The 18,357-nt window shown below is 30.9% G+C and overlaps 1 protein-coding gene across 3 annotated transcripts; it reads right to left on the reverse strand.

The window, feature by feature from the left end:
* Positions 1-3,670: 3,670 nt before the first annotated feature.
* LOC148624273 (dynein axonemal light chain 1-like) lies at positions 3,671-17,544 on the reverse strand. 3 transcript variants are annotated; one of them, XM_088566910.1, is made up of 10 exons: positions 17,440-17,544; positions 13,547-13,588; positions 12,884-12,993; positions 11,444-11,499; positions 10,035-10,090; positions 9,124-9,213; positions 8,297-8,350; positions 6,272-6,308; positions 4,840-4,926; positions 3,671-4,256 (listed from the first exon to the last, which is right to left on the reverse strand). In XM_088566910.1, the coding sequence occupies exons 1-10, from the start codon at positions 17,440-17,442 to the stop codon at positions 4,213-4,215; spliced, it is 579 nt and encodes a 192-aa protein (XP_088423036.1). In that variant the 5' UTR covers positions 17,443-17,544; the 3' UTR covers positions 3,671-4,212. The 3 variants fall into 3 exon arrangements, with proteins under 3 accessions (XP_088423036.1, XP_088423037.1, XP_088423038.1); XM_088566911.1 differs by lacking the exon at positions 6,272-6,308 and adding an exon at positions 6,742-6,778; XM_088566912.1 differs by having other exon boundaries at positions 17,403-17,459.
* Between the last annotated feature and the right edge of the window lie 813 nt (positions 17,545-18,357).

Genomic DNA, 18,357 nt, shown 5'->3' on the forward strand with positions numbered 1-18,357 from the left:
AAAATATTTTTTAATATTACAAATTAGATTTCTTATATCACAAAACACTTTTTTAATATTAAAAAATGATTTTTTAATATTCAAAAATCTTTTCTAATATTCAAAAATGATTTTGTAATATTAAAAATTTATTATTACAAAATATTGTTTTTTGTCCACTTTGGCTTGCCATTGACTGCTCCGTGATGACCCGTAACGCGGCAATTGGGTCAATACATGATCGGCCTCATCGGAATCTGGTGAGTAGCTGAATTCCTCTGCAGTTTCTGGCTATTGCTCAGGTCGACTAAATAGTATCCAGGCGTTGGGGGTGCTAGGGCGCTCGCTCTGCCCACAGAGCAACTGGGTTGTGTGCTTCAGGCGGTCGAATGGGATAAACCTGGTATTTTACATGCTTGGTTTGTCAGGCCAAAATACGGAAAGCCTTACTGCAAACCATAGTGGTGCAACGTGTTGGGAAAGGTGCCACGTTCCTCGCAAGTTAAATTACCCTTCTGTGGTATTCTACCGGAGTAGGAACCATTGGAACCATCTCCGTCACAGAAGGCTAAATTGCCCGACCCTACTCACCCCTCCCAATTTCCAGTGGCAATCAAAATTTGTCGACAACATTATCCTTGTGTCCCATCTCATTCTTCATTTCATCATCATTTCATATTAATTTTATCATCTATTTCATGTTCATCGCCTGGATATGGCTGAAATATTGCTGCTCGGAGGTTAAACCCCAACAATCAATCAATCAATCAAGATGTTGTAGGTAATTTCAAGGTTGATCTTCAAGACCTCAGATGGAGATTTAGTACGGCCCTGGTGCTTTTCCGGTCTTGACTCTCCATAGGGCTTTTATGATTTCATCCTTCGTGATGCTGTACACAGTTTTGGTGTCATTTTTGCCCATTGCATTCTTTGTTTTCGAAGCGAGCTCGTTGATATATGTTCTTTTATCCTGTCTGGTGTTTCTCTTTACTTCTTCCCTAATGCTTATGTGTTCCCTCGTCAACCATTCTTTCTGCAATCTTGTCTTGACCTGGTCAAGTTGTATCTTAACAGATTTATACTTCTCAGTTATCTCGATTGTATCTTCAGATAACCATGACGTGTGTTCCTTCTTTGAGAATCCAAGTTCTTCTTGGCATGTGGTGTTATATGTGGATTTTACTCTCTCCCATTGTTTGTCTACTGCGCCTCTTCCTTATGTTATACTTTCGCCTTCTAATCTGATCTTTTGGGGTTGCCATGGCTATCTCGATCTTAAATTTAGCCACCACAAGTTGATGATCGGATGCTATATCAGCAACTCGATAAGCTCTAATGTCTGTTATGCTCTTTCTCCATTTCCTAGCGACTGTTATGTGGTCTATCTGGTTTCTAGTTTTCATTTCTTGAGATACCCAGGTTGTCTTGTATATATCCTGTGAGGGAACGGGAATGTCGTACCTTCTATGACTAGATTGTTTTGGGAGCAAAGAGTTCTCCATTTTCGTGGATGTTACAATTCCTTCCAAAATATGAAGGTTGTAGTGCTCCATATGCATTTCTATTGCAGCCTGGGTAACTTTTCCGGTTTCCAGCTCGCAATCATTGAGGCGGCGGTCTTAATGGAGAACAGTTTCACTTGCTAGTGGGCAGAACAAGCTGTATATTTTGCAGTCGAGTTACTTTTTAATGAATTTAACCTGTTGAGGGTATGCACTAAGCACATTGGACTACTGTTAAGTCGTAAGTGTCGTAAGGTTTCACCCTATTCCATTTGGATTTAATTGCACTTTCTCTAGGAAATTCACTGAGGACTGAAATAACGTATAAGTAAATTTGAGTAGTCCAGGTTCTTTTTAGTAATATTAAATAACATTGGAAGCTGATCAAAGACCCATTAATGATAATTAAGCCATCATCTCTGAACTAATTATGATGTGCTTGTTTAAGAACTTTTCGACTATAAAGTTAGTAAGTTCTTACGCTACTTACGCTTGTATGTCGCATATGTCAGGGCTAAGGACTGTCCCCATGGCCCATCATATAAAGAACTAATTCTAATATAAGGAGTAAATTATCATTGCTCAAAAGTATACTGTGAAAGTACTTTTATTCGTGGATACCAATTTTTGTGGATTAGGAAAGAAACACAAGTTCGTGGATTATTGAATTCGTGGTTGTGAGATTTTTCAGTATACACTTCAGTTGAAATCTCTTTTTCGTTTGGAACTAAATTAAGTGGTTTGGCCTTCCCACGAAAACCACAAAATTGGTACCCAGCGAACAATACTTTCACAGTAGCATATTCTTCTTTCATTTCAAGATGAACTTTTTCAGCTACCTTAATTAGTTGAATCACTGAACATGCTTGTATACATGCTTGTCATATCATAAGAACATAGGAAATTTGTTGTCATATAGTACATGTCTTATGTACACAAGTTCCTTCGCTTTTAAATATAGGAAGCAAAAATTAGTCAAGAAGTGTACGGAATTTCCACAATGGGAAATAATCGGACGGCCTGGTATTCTAAACTTTTCTCGGATGGAAATAAAATCTGAATTAGTTATCAGGTCTAATGGTAGTTGGAGTATTTTGTGCATCTTTCTAATAGTTTAACATGCTAGATACATGTAAAACAAGTCTCTGGATATTGATATCCATTTAGTTGCTCATTATATAACATGATGAATGTTGCCACTATATAATCCCTAAAATATTCATTTTAAAGACCTTTGTTACGTACTTCTTCATGCATACTTGTTATTAAACATGCTGAATGGTAGTTTATCATACATTCACCATATGTACATTCCTCTCCTTTTCTTTTCTTTTAAATTTGTTTTTCTACCTAAACTTTTTTTTATGAAAAACAGAATACAACATTATTTATTTTTCTACCATTGAGGAACTTCATTTATCCTTTTCTTGCCACAGAAAATTTTTTTTTTTATATTTCTTCAAAGAAGTGAAATTAATATTTTTTTCAAAACTATCCCAGCCCCCCCCCCCCCAAGATAAAAATGGTTGGTGCCTTACGTAACCTCATCTTTTGTGGTCTGATAATTTTTATAATTCTGTTGTCATCTCCCAGCATTCATAGACATTTTGGCGTCCCATATATAACTTGAATGTAAATGTGAATCTCTTTGAAATTGCACCACAAGCATACCACAAAAAGGAAGACTGGAATACACTTTGGGGTTGTGACCTAAACTAAGTAATCAGGGATCAGAAAAATGCATTTTCATGATATCCATACAATAACTTGACTAGAAGTGAATGGTGCTGTTTGAAAATGTACTACAAGGTGCAACTTGAAATTCAAAGGGAATTCCTAAAAAAGCCTTTATTTTCCATGTGAATTCCTCTATGTTCATATGTTACTTCACTGCTGCCTTAGTTTCGAAAACTGAACGATGGCTTGTTTTGTAATTAAATGAGTGCATTCTAATTGTCAATAAATGTTTGTTCCAACGCAGGTAATCAGGTGTTCTTCTGTCAGGAATTCACAAAAGACATGACAGAAAGATTGAAAATTTTCTCAGTGTTAGTTACTTTATGGTGTAAAATTCTTAATTTTTGCCCTTATTTCTGCCAAAAGGTGCTGGATCTTTTTGAAATTGTACCACAAACTGTCATACCACAAATGGAAGATATTTTACAGACTATTTACAAAGTACAAATACAGAATGTTTTACATTTTTAATTAATTCAACAAAATATATTTAAAATGGACGGAATGTTACCAATAACTTGTCTTAATAACCATTCAAAAGACATTAATACATTATGATCATAGAAATACAGCTTGAAAATATATCCATCCTTAAATCTAGTTGATAAACACTGTTTCAAAAACCAGATTAATTTGGTATTACATAAAGGAGAATGACATCATCAGTTGTCTTGAATGATCGTTAAAAACCTTGTTTTATCCACATGACACTATGATTAAATTGAGGGCATCTCATCTTAAATGGATCTTTGTATTGAAGTACATTATTAATGTTGAACTATTCAGAAAATTTAAAGAAAAAGTTTAAACATGTCCATGGCAAATCTACAAACAAACAATACAGAAATGACTAAATGATGTGTGGAAAGAGCTTATTTTACATGAGTCCAGTTATATTACAGATAGTGTTTATCACATTCTGTAGTCTATATGGAGGCAGCATCTCTCCTTCATGTAAATGTTTTTCTTTTTATTTTTCAGTTTCCCTTTGTTTTTAGCTATCATCTCCTTCCTCTTCATCTCTGATCACTGGAACACCTTAAAAAAAACAGCAACAATATAGACATCAACAAAATATTGCTAACAATTATTGTTATTTTTAATACGTTTTGTTATATTCTTTCTCATTTTATTACATGTCATGAATACTTGTAAGAGGGCCAATAGTATATGCATAAAGAAGAAGAAATGTGTCAAAGAGACAACAACCCTACCAGACTAAAAAAAAAAAAACATAGTCAAACCATCTTCGGGCCTTCAGTGGGTAGTGAGAAACTACCAACACCCATAGTCTGCTTTCTACTGACCCTGAAACATATATACTGATTCAGCAAAACAGGCCCCATATTATACCCAAAACAAAGGAAAACAAAAATAATATAAACTGACCTAATTAGTCAACAGGCCTTGACTGCAGAAGGATTATGACTGATGAAGATACAGAATTGTAATGTAATGATGCTAATGCAGTTGCATATCTAGGGTTTAACTAGCTCCCCTACCTCTGGTAAATTAAGGCAACAAAATACACAAAGAAGAATAACCTATGAAACTCAATTTATAAGAGATTAGAATCCATGTTTAGCCAATACATTTCCTGTAACCTTAATTCATTACTTACCATCTAATTTTTTTAACTTAGGAAGTTTCTTAGATGCTTCATCTCTCCAATTACCTTCTCCACTCAGTTTTTCTTCTAATGGATTACCTGCAAAATTATGTATTGTAATTTCAGATATAAAAAAAATATCACAATAAGTTACTTTTGAGAGTTAAAACCAAAATATTTAACCCAAGCTACAGGTAAAAGTTTTGTACAATAAATAAGTCAACAAAATGGCTTTAGAAAAACATACTTCCTTTTAACAGTTAAAAAAAACGGTGTCAACGTGATAAAAATACAACAAACTGACTTTTCTCGTCCTTATTCCTATTCATTTTGCAGTCTAACTTCATCTATTTTTAGTTGCTAGAGATGGGTAAGAGAAGCTAAAACAAATTACACAGACTATCTTTAAAAATAAATAATAATTGTCATCCCTAGGTGTCTATTGAGACTACAAACATGCAAACCCTTCAGTTGAATTATCTCTGTTTATGAGCATTAGACAATGACTGCATTTCTTGAATGGCTGAGTTATACAAGTATATACCAAAAAATCATATCTAAAAGATCCATCAAAATCCATTTCAGTTTCTAACAATTTAATTGAATTAATCATATGGAAACTGAAGCATTCTCAAGTATGGGATTTATAATAGGCATCCAGCTGCTGGTATTCCAATTTATATACAAAAAAATGTATAAGCAAAGTTAATCTTGTTAGATATTTATGATTTTCTCAGACAAAACTCATATCACTTATAATACAAAGTAAAATGACAACCCACTAACATCATAAACAAGTCAGTCTTATGATATGTTTCAGTTGGAAGCTTAAGTTTGTAAATTGCCAAATTTTTGTATTATACTGAATGGAGGATGCAGAGATTTTCCAAAGGGGGAGCCCAATTTTTTTGTGTGTAAAAATGTGTAAAAAGAGGATTTATATTCTGTTTGTTTAAATAATGCAATGCTATATAACGACTTTGCATTGAATTATAAGTTTTCATGTCAAACCATACAAAAATGATAAAACTGTTAAACAATTTTAAACTTGAATGGAGGGTCAGGCCACCCCTTGGATCTGCTTAAAATTAGTTTATATATTTATGTATTATAAACCCTTATTAAGTAAGAAAGTCAATGCTTAGTACTGGGTGAAGTGACTGGAAATACATGTATAGATTATCTGGAATCTTTTATTATGATATTTAAGGTAGTGACTATATACTAAGGAAATGAGCTTATGTAACTAACTTTACATATAATCAGATCATTAACTAAGGACAACCTAAATTTTCAGAAATTGGTATAGCAATGATCCAGAGAAATTCCATTCCAGGGCTGATAATAGTGTACTGACTCGAGAAAAGTTTATTAAAACTATGCTGTTTCAAATTTTCCATAAAAAATGCTTCTAAAACACTAAGAGATCAATATTTATACCTACCAACAAATATTAGCTCTGCTAAGCATGGCAGATCAGCCTAAAATGATAAATGGCACATCTTTTCTACTATACTACCTACCAACATTATTCAAGCTTGTAATAAGCTCATCAGATAAAGGTACAAATTTTTTATACCTGTCTTATGCATGGTATGAAACATATACAATCAACAAATCATCAAATCATACCATGCTAGCATGACAAATCTACAATATAAGAAAATCATTTCGTTGATACCTACCCCTATATACCAGCTACTTCAAGCATGGTATTGGCATTCCTATAATACAAATAAATTCCAATTTTCTTAATACCTACCAACAAATATTGTAAGCATGGTATTAACAAGCCTACAAAAAAATAGAAATTCCAGCTTTGGTCATACCTACCAAAATAAACTAGCTATTGTAAGCTTGGTTCTTTCAAGCCTACAATTAAATAGAAATTGGCACCATTTTCATGATACCTACCAATAAAAACCAGCTCTCCTAAGAATTGTAGATCAGCCTAGAAAAAGAAGACACATTTCATTTGCTCTGAATAATAATCAAGTGCACATAAAGATTTGTTACATATAATCAAAATATTCTTAATGTTCAGAAATTTTTTTACTTCTAGAAATGGTATAAAGTTCTATAAAGTACTTATATAACTGAGGGTATGCTGGACTTTTTAATGTTGGCTTTAGTGGATCCTTCTTGATGAACGTGTTTGGACTTTAAGGAATTTTAAAAAATACAAGACAAAAATTCACAAATGGTCACATTAGAACGCAATTTTACATTAATCCTAAATCTAGACAACAGACAAGAGGTCAAGATATTTCTTGGATCATAAGAAAGAATAGTAACACAAAAAATGTAAATGACAGAAAAACATTGAACAAAACAAGTCTAGTAAACTATGCAGTAATTATAATCTGAAATAAAAGTTCACACTGGAGGTTTTTGCTTCCAGTGAAAATTGTAGCATGAACAAACTTTCAAAGGAAACATCATCCTAAATAAAACTAATCCTACATTGGTGTTTCCCATATCATTTAGAATTGTTTTTTTTTATGTAGAAATTGAATTTCTGTAAAACAACATTTAAATACCCAACTTCACACACATTTACAAATTTTACTCCATTTCACCTTTTTCCCAAACTTAAAAATCTGTCCAAAGGTTCATTTGCATTTATGTTCAAAAACTATTTTAACTGAGTATTTATCATACACTGTAGTTATACTCTAATAAAACCAATCTCACCTTAGGCCAAAAAATAATATACATTTCATGCTACCTTACCTACCCTAGATTTTTGTGCCTACCATAAATATTTTATTGCCATTTTGGCTCAAGCACTGTCAAAGTCTAGATTGTTTCCCTGTTAACTCAATGAAAAAACAAATTAATTTCCCTAACTACTTTTTATCAATTTGAATTTTCCCACCATTGCAGCCAATTTTATTTGGTTAAAATCATCACTATTCACCTTCTGTTTATCAATGATAGGATTCAGCAGTCCTTTTTACTAAAAATCTTAAGTGTAAAAAAAGTTATGATGTCATAATAGAGTTAAGTATTGTGATGTCACAACTTACGACTAATTTTATTCTTACAATTTTTTGTGAAAAGGGCTGCAGATTTTGATTGATAAGTGTGTTAAATGATACATGCATAACACTTAAATATTTCTTGAGACATTACTGCAAGAACTACATACCCAAAATGAATATTATTACTAAATATCTTTCAAGGCCAAAAAGGAGTCCCTCAAATCTTCAATTGATTTGAAGACTAGATCTTAATTTTATTTTGCAGAAACAATAGAATAATAAATCATTGAGCTGAATAACAGCCAGAAACATACTTACTAGATATAAAAGAGGCATTGAAGGATATAAAAGAAATTACTTTTGGACTATATTTCTCTGTAGAGTTAGAAGTAGTTGGGAAGTTCCAGGCATGGACAGGTGATATAATGTACTTTGATCCGAGGGATCAAATACCACAAAAAATTAACTAATACACAAGTACTTACAAGTTTAGAGAATTCACCCATATCTTTCACAGAGTTGTTTGACATGTATAATACCTGAAAAAATTAAACATGTTAAGTAGCTGTCTTTGTAAGAATCATGCAAAATCTGAAAAATGTGATACACCCCAAAAAAGGCTACATATTTTTATTTTTGTAATAAAGTTGTTTTACGGGTCTTTATTATGAAATGTGTAATTATTCATTCAAATCTGCCTGCTCTTTGTAAAATCAACATTCAAAATCCAATAGATTCTATTGTATTTTAGTGTCATTTACAGAGTTGTATCCCTTACTTTTGAATTCTACAGTGCATTCTATACAATTTTTATCTCCTATGAGCATAGGTTATATGAAAAACCAAATGTTAATTTCTGTTTACTAAAGCATTTTAAACAAGATATCAAAAATAAAAATATGTAGGCTTTCCAACCATGTATCACATTTTGCATGGTTCTTAGCTGGAGTGCTACTTAAATCTGTATGGAGGATTAAGACCCTTTCTTAAGTTAAAACTTTGATAGTAAATGATATGTCATATAAATATGCATGACATTATTAAGGTGTGGTAGAAAGTGTATTAATAATTTATTAGAAATCAATAAAATTTTAATTTACCCAAGAAATACTAAATGACTGACAGTTCTTTTTTATGGTGCATGTATAACAAAATTATCAAATGTAACTAACTATGCAAGCCTACTACTTTCAGATTCTTTCAGGTTGCAAAATGAAAGTTAAAATCATTATATACAGAATTTGAGAACACAAATGTACAGAATAATTGCTTTAAACTCATGACTCAACTTTTAAAGATAGAAATATTATACCTTCAGCTTCTTCAGAACATTTATTCCTTTTAGTTTCTCTATATTGTTATAAGAAATCCACAACTCTTCCAATGTATCACCAACTGCTTCCTGTAAAATGAAAGAATGTGCTACTGTTCTTCTTCACATTAAATTAAACATACAAAAAATTAACAAAATGAAATTAAAATTAATAGTTCAGAGGATATCACTTTGAATGTAAGTAAATAAATCAGTTCAATATAATTTCATTCCTTAAGAATTCCTAAATAAGAGCAGTCAATAAACCTGTCAAAATATAAAAATTACATAATACAAAAATATGTATCAAAAAAAGTATAAAAAAATAATCAGATACTATAGTATTTGATCATTCTATGTTGCTTTTGTAAATAATTTATATTTTCTATTTAATTCAGTTTCTTGAAAATGTCTGAAAATGCCTTGAATTTGTTATTTTCTAACCATATTTTGAATGCAATGAAAGTGTCTGCATGCAAGTTACAAAAAGACATTTTACCAATAAGTTGATTATGACAGTATGTGTTGCTGCGTAAAATTTAAATTGTGATAGATGAAGCAATCAATGTAGAGACTAGAACATTTAAAATTACAAGTAATTTACCAAATAATCTTCCTTTTTCTCACACTGAACATGCCATACAAGAAGATCATTAGGTTAATAAAAAAAAATATAAAATGTGCTCTGTTCCATTTGAAAAACTTCTTTACGAAACTAATACATGTACTCTGATCATCATTTCTTTCAAAAAATATGTCATAGTGCATGTATTGGATATGTGAAATAGACCTTAAGGAATTTCACTACTCTGTCAGAGTAGATCCATTTTCAAAAGTGTCCATTACTTATAATATTTATTAATGCTGCCTACATTCTTTAACCAGTGTTAATGAAAAAGTAGATAACTTACCAGCCCTGTCAAAGATTTTATATTGTTTCTGCCCAATGACAAAATCTTCAGATTTTCTGGAAAAAAAATACAGGAAAAAGTTAAAAGTCTTCTTATAATTACACTTTATACTTGAATTCATAGTTGGAAGCACTACAATTAAATAAAAATGAATTGGGTAAAAATAATTGTCAATGTCTCACAAGAATCAGAAATTACAAACATACATGTAATAAATCATCTAATTTGCTATTAATGCCAGTCAATCTATAGGCATTAAAATAGTCTGCTGTTACCTAACAATTGATATTAATTAAAGATGTGTTTAAGATCTGTCATACAAGTTTAAGAATCTTATTCAGTCTTGATGTGATAACCTTGTACTTACTTGGTTGATTGATTGATTTGATTTGATTGATTGGTGGATTGATTTGATTGATTGGTGGATTGATAGTGGTTCAAAATTAAGTGGTTTTTTTTTAAAAAGTACACATATTTCTAATCCTGGATGTGTAGAGGTTCAAATAATAAACTGATAAGTGCATCAGTGAATACTGTCATAAAAACCAGTCATCATAGTAACATACTGAAAAATATATTACACAGTTTTAGTACAAATCAGCTAACATCCAAATACTAAGTTTTATAAAATATCAGATACTTAGAAACTGCAATGGGTAGAAAGCATGCAATGAGGATGTGGGATATAGGTCATAATAATAACACCCTTTCAATTCATTTTCTTGCAGTTTAAGTTCTTAAACTTCGTGTGAAATTTATAGGTATTTTGAAAGTCAGTAGTGATGCTGAGGAGAAAACCTAATACTGGAGGGGACTGAATTGTTCCAGATACATGTACCTTTCTTCATTTAAATATCGCATCTATAACATCAGTCTTTGTATGATAATCATTATCCACCAAAGTCCAACTTTTCAATGTAAGTTTCACAAAATTAGGCTGGGTCAAATTTTTGTACAAGGAATATAAGTTTATTTGACCAATTAAGGGCTCTCAAGGAGAAAGTACAACAGAGTAGTGATAAAAGACATACATTTAACAAAATGGCAACAATATTATGACAGTTGATCAAAACCTGTACAAAACAATGCCCCTAAATATAACTGTATAGTGCACCCTTTGTCTGGTTGAATGAGCATGCAGATCCAAGACCACTAATAATTGGCTGTTTGTCTGACTGGTATACTTAGAAGTAGTCAAAATAATGCAGAAACAATGAAATACATCAGCAATTTAATATATAAATATTCTATAATATTGTGTCTATTGCCATGTGACATATATCAACAGGTCATGTGATTCCTACCAGGTATCCTGTGTTCTTAAAAAAATACTTGATTCTGAATGATTTTTGTGTGATTATTTAGATGATTGACTTGAATGTATTTTGTTTGTGTATATATGTACTTACTTAAGCCATTCAAGTTAGCAATCTTTTCAATTGTGTTCGTTGATAATGAAAGCTTCCTAAAAGAAACAAAAAATAAGTATTTTCATACCTATTTAATTGAGATGACATCATTCTATTCAGTAACTTTTCAAGGTAACCGTTATACATAGGCAAATATTAGCATATATATATCATATAATAAATGTAGATCAATTAGATCAGTTAACTGTCATTGTGATGAGAATAATCTATGGATGGGATAATGAATTAGTAATATGTATTAATCTATGGATGGGATAATGAATTAGTAACATGTATTAATCTATGGATGGGATAATGAATTAGTAACGTGTATTAATCTTTGGATGGGATAATGAATTAGTAACGTGTATTAATCTTTGGATGGGATAATGAATTAGTAACGTGTATTAATCTTTGGATGGGATAATGAATTAGTAACGTGTATTAATCTATGGATGGGATAATGAATTAGTAACGTGTATTAATCTATAGATGGGATAATGAATTAGTAATGTGTATTAATCTATGGATGGGATAATGAATTAGTAACATGTATATGTACACAGGAAAAATTGTAACATTTGTTTTTCTTATATTTTGAAAACATCTGGAAAACATATGTTTACTATATGTTTAGGACCACCGTGAAAAACTTATGTTTCTGACTAACTAATCCATGAAAAACAATGATATAAAAGGTATATTGTATTTTTATGTCTTCAATAGGATTTCACATACAAAAAGAGTATGGTTTTCATGTAATTTTTTAAAACATATGATTTCATGTGTTTTTAAAAGTATAAAAACATATTTTTGCCACTTGTCTTCATCATATGTTTCAATTTGTTTTAAAAAATATGAAACATGGTGGTGCAATTTTTCCCATGCACTAGCTTCATATATGTACATGTTTCACCATCTCTAGTAAGTCTTCCTGTTGGAAACCATATAATTCTTAATGAAATCTTGTTGTACTCAAATATCAATAAATAACTGTGTGATGTTTCTTTGAAATATAATAATAATGATAGTATACTGATATGCAGAGCAAAAACATTTGTGACACCCAAAAAACAAAAAGAAAAAAATTCTTTAAAAATCAGATTTTTGTCAGAACTTTGAAACCATTTACCATAACATTTTGCATCAGGGGTATTTGAAAACTTTATTTCTAAATGAATCTTTTGAGTAAATGATTCATGACAACATATGATATTAAAAATGCGTTAGCCAAATTCATTTTGAATTTTGACAAAAATCTTATTTTTGATGATTTTTTTTGGTCATTATACTATAAAAATCAAATGGATTATATTCATTGCCATTAACCTTACATGTACAAGTATATTAACATGAAAGATTTTACCTAATTGATAGTGTTAGGTGCATTAGCAGCAATTTATCTTCTCTATGGAGAACAATATAACTAATTGTACTTACTCGCAACATGATAAAGTGGATAGAGATGCATCCATTTTTTCAATAGGTGGAATCTGACCAAAAAGTTTGACCTCTTTTGATTCTTCTGGTTTACATTCATTCTTCTCTGCCTAGCAAAAATATACAACATTAATCTGAATAAAATTGTTAAAAAATAAAAGAGTTAGCATTAGCACTTCTAAACCAAAAATATTCAATATTGCAACCTTGTCCTCTATCACAAAATTTCAGAGACATTGTATGAATATACACCTAATACAAGTTTAAGTTGGAGATAAATCCTCACTATAAGATTTTGATATTACAACACAAATACATATACAGTGTTTTATTTAAGACTTGAATGTTTCATTTTTGATTTTTCATTGGCCAGTAAAAGCACTGATCATAGCACATTTTTAAAGAAGTGCACTAGTGTTTTATAACAGAATGGTGTGACCGGTCAATGATATACATGTATACACAAACTAAAAGTCTATAACTTAGTTTAGTGTGATAAAATTAGATAATGGTACATTATGTGTCACATATGGCAGGGACATTTTTCAGACAAAGTACATGTATGTGAACTATAGCCAATAAAGAATTGACACAATTATGAATCATTTCACAGTTAGATAATTACTCCCCTCCTGGGCAAATTTTAAAAATAATTATACTTACCCACTTGGCAAGAGCTTCTTTTATTGTTGTTCCTTTTGAGGACTGAAAAATTTCATACAAAAACAAAACTTTTATCTACCAATATATAACATTATCATGTAAATACAGTAGTAAAAAAAGACATGATAATTTATTTCATTTGGAAACAATGAAGTTAATATCACTACCAATACAATGAATAACGAATTATGAAATAAAACATTTTCATTTCCTTTCAGAGAAATCCAAAAGAGATAGAGACGTTAAGATGGCAGAATAGTCCAAATTTGCAAAGTTATCTGAGACCACTAATTGAGTTATAAAATAAACTGTAATAAAAATAACAGTATTGCATTATAGTTAACTGATTTTGAAATAATTAGATATGGTCTGCTAGGTTTATTTAGGCCTTAAAAAACAAACAATTTCTATAAATTGTCTACAAAGTATATTTCCACAAATGATAAATTACATGCAAAATTTTAAACCAATAATACTGTAATTCAGTTTGCATACATGTGAACCTCCTGCTGGGAGGATCAAATATCCTGCTTTCAGAGGTTGTTTTCCATCCTCCCACTCAGGAGATCATACTACCATTTCAAAAATATGAATTGTAAAAAAAAAATATTAATGGTGAATGTCAAACATTTCATACCTGGTTTTCCTATTTGACATTACACAGTCCAGGTGATTACTTGTAAAGCGAATTAGTGAGTTTGCTGTTTTTACTTGACAAGAAATCAGTTTTGTCCAACCACTTTTCAAAATTCCTGAAAATTAGAACTTCTTTCACCAAAAAACCACTAACTTGGCATTTTTCAATCTCTGTAGCCTGGAAGCCTATCATCAAGTTGAACTATGCATTGGTGATATTCATGCAAGGGAGTTGGCATATTGGAGGTAATTCGACTGTTCCATACAAAATCAACAACAATGACCAGAAAGCTTGACATCATCTGGGCCAATCTTCTAGCGAACCAAGGAGTAGAGAGGTTCCAAACAGTATTTCCACAGTAAATTGGCAAGATTTCACAGAGACAGCGGCTTTTCCAGTCTGGGTTGTTGTTGATTTTGTATGGAACAGCCGAATTTCCTGAAATATCACCAATTCTGTTGCCTTAGCATCCCAACTGCATGGTTCAACTTGAAAATGAGCTTCCAAGCTACAGAAAAATGCCAAGTAAGTAATCATTTGGTGAAAAAAGTTTGAATTTTCAGCAGTTTCAAAACTGGCAACACCAAACTTGTTTCTTTCCCTTTTCCAACTCATAGATACCACCTAGGCCCCATATTAATATATATATAGATATAATCATTTCAACAAGTGATTTTGTTAGGTCTGTTATTTTTTAGTAATATATTCATCTTGTACTCTTTCAGGTTACAAATGCCTCATATTATCATCCTGCCATATGTTTTCATATCATCAATGCTTGTTTCCTCTTTCTACACTCACATATATTTTGATGTGTCTTCCAGTTCCTTAATTTGGAACAACAAACAATCCAAGTGACAACTGTCAACAATGTTTAAAGTTGCCTTTAAAGATGTAAGTATCAATTTATCATTAAGCTTACTGTGCAGCTATGTTTCTTTAATGCCAAAAAATGTACTCCACTTTGAAAACTAAAAAAATCCTGATGGGCTTAAAGGAAAAGCAGTTATGTCGTCTGTAATCAGATTGTTTACATGTAGGTTATTTGACTGTCATGTAATTTATGGTTTAGCTAATGATAAACTATATTTAAATAAACTTGCTTTTTATATAAAATGGGTGTTCATAATTCAAAAATTTGGTTCTGTTGAAATATGCCTTAACTTTGAATTATTTCAACTAAATTGTACTTTTCTTGAACAATTTCATTTGATATCCACAAATAAAATGCTTTAAATACATGAAATAGGTGTCTATATATTTATTGTCTTGCAAGACAAAAAAATCGACCTAGATAAGTTCGTATGCATGTGACTTCTGGTGACCTTATTGCATGTGCTGTAAGGGTCGCTTCTTTAATAACAAATCTGATTGCAAAGCGAAAGTGGTTATTCAACGGCAAGGAAGACCAATATGGACTCAAGCCGTAAAAGAAAAAAGTTTGAATATAACCCATGGATCCTTTTGAAATTTATGTATTGTGATATAATGCGGCTCAAATATGATAATCACTTATTTGAAAACTAATCAAGGAATAGATGAAATGAAATAAAAACAAGACACATGCTACCTGCGTGTCTGTTATTGTTTTTTTTTTACCAAGGTTAAAATATTTTTAACCCTGGTGAATGTCCTATCGGCAATCTTCGGAAGTAATGGCGAAAAATAATGAAATCAGACCTATCAATCTTCTCTGATTAAAAAAACTTTGTTTTCACAATATTCTGTAGGTATTATCGAAATTAACTGCTTCAATTGCACTACTACAAACTTATTTCATTGGATCAGCAAAATTCAGTAGAATCAAACTGAACAAATTTGGCAGCTAATGCAGCTTTAAAAAGTTTTTTTTTTCAAGATGAATGAATAAAATCTTCAGTTTCCCATTTTTATGTCTCTTTGGCATCTGCTTCAATTATTTCAGATCATTTCCTCAAAAGCCCGAAAAGGGGGAAAGTAGTTTAATCCTTACTATGCCAAAGAGCCAATAAATAGGCTTTTCATATTCCCATATTTTGCCAGGAGCCTATATCTAGGCTTAGCAACTGTTGTCTACACATTCAGCAAGTCGATTTTTCTGCAATAATGTCATTGACGTCACAGTTCTGAACGTGATGATGCATGGGATGCTTCACAGGATAGACTGTACATATTAAAACAACACCCAAAAAAAAATTTCATGCAAATTGTTTTCCTATTTCTACTCGTCATTATCTATTGATCAAATATTTACATTTTATTTACTTTTCTTTGTTTTTACCTTCAGTGCAATCTACTTAAATCAAGATGCATTCTTCATGTATTCATACAGGGAAAAATAGAAAAAAAAACATGTAAAAGAAATAACAAAAAAAGCCAAACAGGAAAAAAAATGATAATTTTTAAACAATATGAACATATTATTTCAACTGTACATTATGTACATGTATTTATCGTTGATAAAATCACATTTATTTTACAATGATTTTACTGAATGTTGACATCGATTGCATAGAACATTTTGTCAGCTGAACACATGATTATGAAAATTAATCTTCTCACATGTACCAGCCAAAGTATTCCCTAATTAGAGAAAAGAGAACATTAGCATGAAGTTTATTTATTCCCTAAGCTTTTCAATTTTTTTTTAGGATTCCTTTCAATGTCCCAAATAAAATACCTAGGTTGATTATCAATATTACTTCTATTTGTTTTTTAAACTGTAGTTATTTAAGGAGAATGGATATGAAATTCAACTTACATCTTACTCTTAGATGTTTGAATAGCTTATTATATCTTTTTCAAATAAATGTCAGTGTATAAATAGCTGCTTGTAAAATCTTTTTGTGTCCTAACTATGGGCTTAAGTATTAAAAAGGTTTAATGTGGTAAATAAGATGTATTTAGAAAATTGACAAGTTGAAAACACTTCTCGTGAAATGTCTAATTATATTCTTTTTATATTTTTTATGTCCTATTTTTTTGGGTACATTTTAATGGTGAAGTTTGAATGAGTTTGAAGCGGTGAAATTTTTTTATATGTCAAGATGGGTCTGTTGAAATGCACTACGAAATTAATTGTGTCCTCGTACCTTAATGACAATGTTTGAGCATATGATAAAATATTTGATTTGTATCAAATTACTCTGTCAAAAATGATTGATCATTCAATAAAACCTAATTTAAAAGGGTCAGAATTATATACACTGTTCATAAAATTATCGAAATCTTGATTATTACCATTGTAAAAACAAAAAAATCATTCAGATTTACCCACCATTTTGAAACTTGGTTGTCGTCAAGTCGTCTGGTTTTGATAAGCACCTATGTTAGGTCCTTACACAAATATTGAACAGGAAACCAGTATAGTTGTCAAGTGCGAGATCTTACTAAGTACTGGATGTTAAAATACGGGCACCTGCCCTTTTAATTTGAATCGGACCTTTCAAATCACTCTGATCCGAACATTATGCATTTACGTAAGGGAGCAAAATTTTAATTTCTTTTTTTTTTTTTTTTGGGGGGGGGCGGGGGGTTCTAATCTGCCTCATCAGTTATTTTGAGAAAATACAATAGACAATATTATACAATATTTATTAGCTCAAACACGTCTAAATTAAATGGTTGTGGCATGTAATTTAATGAATAACAAAGCAACATATTACACCCATTGGATAATCACATATATGAATATTTTCATGAGCATGATGTGACAGTGGTTTAACATTTATTCTGATTTCCCAACATTCTTTCATAAAGTTTATTATTACTTTATGCTGTATGGACTGCATTTTAGTAAGTAAATTAATTCTTTCATTGAGAAAAATGAATTGAAGTAAGAAAAACTACTGATTTTTTTCTGTTTTTCAAACAATTGTTTTCTTTCTTGTGTATATTGAGAACATATTGAGAAAAAGTGGTGTTTGTCCTCAATATCACCATTACTGCATGAATTACAAATTCTCTTATATCTGTCTATATTATTTTATCTCCCTTATCTATTGCTAAACCATGGACACTGATACGGAATTTACCAAGGATGGATCTCTCAGATTTAGTTTTACAAATGTCTAGATAAGCAGGTCGTTTCGAAGGTGTGTAGATTTTTCGAGAAAAAAAAAAGATTTCACTTGCTGTTCATAACATTATTTATATTCTGTTTAGATTGATCAATTATTCTTGGCTCAATTTTATT

This window comes from Perna viridis, chromosome 2 (genome assembly GCF_037379345.1).
Source record: "Perna viridis isolate PV_CMFRI_1.1 ecotype Kerala chromosome 2, ASM3737934v1, whole genome shotgun sequence".
NCBI lineage: Eukaryota > Metazoa > Mollusca > Bivalvia > Mytilida > Mytilidae > Perna > Perna viridis.

Coding starts and splice junctions, on each gene's coding strand:
- LOC148624273 (XM_088566910.1), bottom strand. Junction 8,351..9,123: donor ATGTTCTGAAGAAGCTGAAG/GTATAATATTTC, acceptor TAATTTTTTCAG/GTATTATACATGTCAAACAA. Junction 4,927..6,271: donor AGCAGAGCTAATATTTGTTG/GTAGGTATAAAT, acceptor ATAATTTTGCAG/GTAATCCATTAGAAGAAAAA.